General features: G+C 37.1%; 1 protein-coding gene across 1 annotated transcript; it reads right to left on the reverse strand.

Annotated features, from left to right (window-relative positions):
* Positions 1-1,293: 1,293 nt before the first annotated feature.
* LOC139855187 (uncharacterized) lies at positions 1,294-3,602 on the reverse strand. Its single transcript, XM_071844430.1, has 5 exons — positions 2,721-3,602; positions 2,334-2,639; positions 2,073-2,231; positions 1,650-1,817; positions 1,294-1,563 (listed from the first exon to the last, which is right to left on the reverse strand). Exons 1-5 carry the CDS (start codon positions 3,600-3,602, stop codon positions 1,294-1,296), a joined length of 1,785 nt encoding a protein of 594 aa, XP_071700531.1.
* Positions 3,603-5,726: the final 2,124 nt, after the last annotated feature.

Here is a 5,726-nt window from a genome sequence, read left to right on the forward strand (position 1 = left end):
TTCGACTGCACCTCCGTTCATAACGAAAACGTAGCCATATTGTGATCGACTATCATCTCGATCAGTTTTGAAACTAGCATCAGTGTAACACTTTACGCTCAGTTCATCGAAACCTCCGTAAACTAAGAACATATCTTTAGTATTTCGCAAATACTTCAATATATTCTTTACAGCAATCCAGTGACTATCACCTAGATTCTGTTGGTATCGGCTCTTCATATTGAGAGTGAAAGAAACATCTGGTCTAGTGCACCTCATAGCATACATGATGGATCCAATAGCTGAAGCATATGGGACTCCAATCATTCGCTTCACCTCTTCGGGTGTAGAGGGGGCTTGAGTCTTACTTAATACCACATTTGGTTGCATCGGAAGACTACCTCGCTTGAAAGCTTCCATCTTAAATCGCTTTAAGATTTTGTCAACATATGCACTTTGACTTAGACCTATTAACCGCTTAGATCTATCTCTATAGATCTTGATTTCTAGGATATACGCTGCATCTCCCAGATCTTTCATGGAGAAACATTTTCCAAGCCAGGACTTAACGTCTTGTAGCGTTGGAATATGATTTCCCATGAGTAATATGTCATCAACATATAAGATCAGAAAGACTTTAACGCTCCTACTATCTCTCATGTACACACAGGGTTGGTCAAGGTTTTGTGAGAAACCAAACTCTTTGATTTTCTCATCAAACTTCTTGTTCCAACTCCTTGATGCTTGCTTTAATCCATAAATGGATTTCTGAAGCTTGCATACTTTATTAGGATACTTAGGATTCACAAACCCTTCAGGTTGCACCATATATACGTCCTCGCTAAGGTGACCATTTAGGAATGTGGTTTTGACATCCATTTGCCAAATCTCATAGTCATAGTACGCTGCTATAGCTATGAGTATCCTAATAGCTTTAATGTCCGCCACTGGAGAAAAGGTCTCTTCATAATCAACCCCGTAGGTTTGAGTATAACCTTTTGCTACCAAGCGGGCCTTAAAGGTGTGCACATTTCCATCCATGTCGGTCTTCTTCTTGAAGATCCATTTACACCCAACAGGCTTGATGTTTGGTGGGAGATCAATCAAGCGCCAAACTTGATTATCTTTAATGGACTGCATCTCTTCATTCATAGCATCTTGCCATTTATCAGATTCAGGATCTGACAATGCAGCTTTGTAATTAGCGGGTTCGCCCAGATCCCCTAATTCCAAGTCCTCCGTCGTAACCATAAGGTTTAACCTTTCAGGTGGACGAGAGGTTCTATTAGATCTACGAATAAGACATGCTTCATCCTATGCCTCAACACTTTCATGTTGAGGCTCAGTACGAATTTCGCTAGTGCCTACAGAAGGTAATGTATCTTGTTCTTGAATTTCTTCAAGATCTACAGTGCTCCCACTTGCTTCCTGTAAGAGGAGACTCTTCTCCAAAAACTCAGCATATCTAGCAGTGAAAACCTTGTTTTCTGCTGGATAGTAGAAGTAGTATCCCATCGTTTCCTTTGGGTATCCTACAAAGATACACTTGATAGTTCTGGACTCAAGTTTGTTTGGCGTATCACGCTTCACGTGAGCCTCCAACCCCAGACTTTCAAGTAAGACAGATATGGGACTTTTCCATGCCATATTTCATATGGTGTCTTGTTTACCTTCTTGGTTGGAATCATGTTGAGAATGCGTGCAACAGACTCTAGAGCATGTCCCCAAAAGGATGCTGGTAGAGTTGTTAGACTCATCATTGATCGAACCATGTCAAGCAAAGTTCGATTTCTCCTTTCTGACACCCCATTATGCTGAGGTGTGTAAGGAGGAGTAAACTATGAGACAATCCCACGATCTCTCAGATGATCTAAAAACTCTTGACTCATATATTCGCCTCCACAGTCGGACCGTAGAACCTTAATGGTCTTTCCGAGTTGATTTTCTACTTCATTTTGAAACGCTTTGAACGTTTCAAATACTTCATGTTTATGTTTAATCAAGTAAACATAACCATATCTACTGAAATCATCAATAAAAGTAACGAAGTAGGTAGCTCCATCTCTGGACATTATTCTAAATGGGCCACATACATCAGTATGAATGAGTCCAAGTAGATCACTCGCCCTTTCAACCTGGTGGGTAAAGGGTTTCTTTGTCATTTTTCCAGATAAACAAGATTCACATATGTCAAACGAATCATTGCCGGTTGACTCAAGAAGCCCATCGTGTTGCAGCTTTGTTATGCGTTTCTTGTTTATATGACCAAGACGACAATGCCATAGATATGTGGAATTCAAATCATGCTTGAATTTCTTAGAGCTACAGTTAAATATAGAACTTTCGTTTGGAACAAGATTATGCATGTCAATTTCAAAAATACCATCTCTAGGAATAGCATTAAAATAAAAAACATTATCCTTAGAAACCGAAATACCATAATCTGTGAATACATGATTAAAACCATTATTTTTCAAACGAGAAACTGAAATAACACCTCTAGTAATAGAAGGTGCATAATGACAATTATCTAAAATAAGAATAAGTCCACTTGGGAGGATGAGCTCATAGCTTCCTATAGCTTCGACAGCTGCACGATCGCCATTGCCAACGTACAGATCTAAAGCCCCCTTATTTAGCTTCCGAATTTTCCTAAGTCCCTGCATATCATTACAAATATGAGTACCACAACCAGTGTCATACACCCAAGTTTTATTAGCAAAATTATAGAGTTATATAACGAAGATACCTGAAGTGCTGGTCGAACCAGCCTTTCCCTTCTTCAACTCTTCCAAGTAAAGCACACAGTTTCGTCTCCAATGACCAATTTGGCCACAATGGTGACAAGCCATGTCCTTTGCGGGATGCTCTTTCTTTGCTGGTGGTGGAATTTTCTTCTTAGGTGTGTAAGCTTGCTTACTCTTTCCTTTTCCCTTTCCACTAGCAGCTTGCGGCTTTCTTTTCAGGATTTTACCTTCCTTTATGGTTAAGACTACAGGAGTCTTCTTTGGTAGCCCCTTTTCAGCTTGCTTAAGCATTGCATGTAGCTCAGGAATGGTTTTTCCCATGCTATGCATATTGTAATTCATTACAAATCCATCATAGTCCTTGGATAGTGAAGTAAGTATCAAGTACACTCCAAGAACTGGTGGCATAGCATAACCTAGGTGCTCCAATTGATCCAGATAGCCTTTCATCTTCAAGACATATTGGCTAACTGGCTGCCCCAACTCATGTTTGCAAGCGTGAAACGCTTTCACAGTTTCAAACAATTCCTGTTCTGCCTGTTGTTGGAACATCGTCTTGAGTTCCTCGATCATGTCATATGCATTGTAGTCCATTAAGTTCCTTTGGAGCTCAGAGGTCATGCTAGCAAGCATAAGACATGTCACTTCAAGTTGTTCGTTATACTGCTTAGTATAAGCATTACGAACAGTAGCACTAGCAGTTTCAGGTGGGGCTTCAGGTAAAGGATTTTCCATATGGTTCAACTTCCTTTCAGACTTTAAGACAATCTGAAGGTTTCGATACCAGTCAATGAAGTTGTTACCATTCAATTTTTCCTTCTCAAGGATTGACCTTATGGTCATGCTGTTTACAGATTGAATTGCGTTTGATGTCATCTACAAAATAAACAAGGTTCTTTTAGTATCGTTAATAATTATCCTTTTATAAATTAACTACCCATGTTTTAAAAAATCTTATAAAACTTTTAATTTACGTAAAAGACTAAGATCCACATTGTACTTCCACCACCACATCAGTTGATCTCCTAGCAATGGTGGATTCAATCGGTAGGCGGCGGGCACCAATTGCGTTACAAGTGCAACTCTTAGATCTTTATGGGACTCACGACATTTAGTGTCTAACACTAGTGTTATGCCGGCATGTTTAGTCCCATCATTGCCTCGGGTTGCGGTCTCACCTCTCAACTCGATTAAGTCATCCAATTGTGAAGCGTGTAAAAATTAATCTAGGTCTAACGCATAGATAATGATCACCTTGAGTTATAATTCAACTAGGTCTCACGCATAGTCAAAGAATAACGACAAGTGTTTCAACTGAATTGGACGACACGACTTAAATTTCGTCGGGTATATTAAACAATTTTAATAATCTTTTAGAAAAATTGTGTTACGAATATTACATGCATAATATTCGCCTCACAAGTTAAAAATGTTTCAACTTGATTTTAATTATGTTTTGATTTTTGTTGTCACATGGCAAATTATACACAATCACATAACATATAAAATCTAACCAAACAAAATAAAACATAATAAGTATGTGCATAGCCTCAACCGATGAAAATCCTATGCTTGGTCTCACGAGCCATTATGAGAACCAAGCGGTCAACTAAAGGGACAACCACAAAAGTAAACCTTAGAAGCTCCCACTTGCATCAAGATCTCATGATGACCAAGTGTCCTCCTTCACCGCATCTCTCTCAGCTTTTGTCCACTTTACTACAAGTGTGTCTTGATGGCCAAATTCCGTTCACTTCAAGTCTTTAATCCCATCATGGAGGTTTCATTTATTAAAAAAATAAAATACAACTAATCTAGAATTGTAAATTACATAACTGGCTCAAAACGGCCTCCCAAAATAAAAGATTAAATTATATCCATAATTGGCCACAAAACAATGGCATCCATACAACCACAAACATTAAAGATCACAATACATGCACACGGTCTAGGTTTTCATCGGCTATGCACAATTAAATCATCATAATAATAACATGATCATGACAATAATTATGGCTTGCTCCATGGCACAAGATGCATGTCTTGGCCATGGATAAAAAAACATACAAATATATACACAAGCCATTTAATCAATAACAACCACGCAAAATTATACTAACCGTATAAAAACATAAGAGGCTCTGATACCACTGTTGGTGATTTAGGGTTTTAAGAAAACAATTTTCTCATCATTTAATTATTATCATGTACATACATATAATAACAATAACTTTAAGCGGAAGCGTATTAATTATATTGAATTAAATAAATCACCAAAAATGGATCCATATGATTTATACGGTTAAATAAATAAATACAACAAGAGAGTTTAAAGATTATACCTTTCTTGAAGAACCGGATTGAAGGAAGAGAAATTAACAACCAAAAGTATGATTGTCGCTAGGGCAGTCCACACTACACTTCGAACAACGTCAAACGGATGTGCTAGTCCCGTCAAGTAATAATAAATAATCACAATGATTATTTATTTAATTGAAGCGTAATGACCAAAATTTGTACGTATAGGTTTTATGTTTGCGTAATTAAAAACCAACTGGATTTGTGTGTTTTCTTTCGTCGAACAAAACAACTTTTCTTGGGGTTTTATAATTGGTCGAATAATAAATTGGATACGAAGTGAAACGTAGGGTTATTATGTGTTTTTAAAACAGAGAAGAATTGTTTACTATATATACACCTCAAAGTCGGTTAAGAGACGCGTACAAAATTGATGGACAAAATTTTAATCACAATACAAATACAATTGTGATTTAGATGGTCACGTGAGTTTACAAGTCCATCTTGTAAATATCAATTTTAATTAAAACATTAATTAAGTAACTATTAATTAATTAATTAGTTAATTTCTTTATTTTATTACTTGAATAATATATATCATATATATATTATTAATTGACGTCTAAGTGTATATGTGTGTGACCCCGAAAGCTCACATTAATTCAGCCATATAGTTATGTATTGTATCTTGCGCATTAATCC

The sequence above is a fragment of the Rutidosis leptorrhynchoides genome, chromosome 6 (assembly GCF_046630445.1).
Source record: "Rutidosis leptorrhynchoides isolate AG116_Rl617_1_P2 chromosome 6, CSIRO_AGI_Rlap_v1, whole genome shotgun sequence".
Lineage (NCBI taxonomy): Eukaryota > Viridiplantae > Streptophyta > Magnoliopsida > Asterales > Asteraceae > Rutidosis > Rutidosis leptorrhynchoides.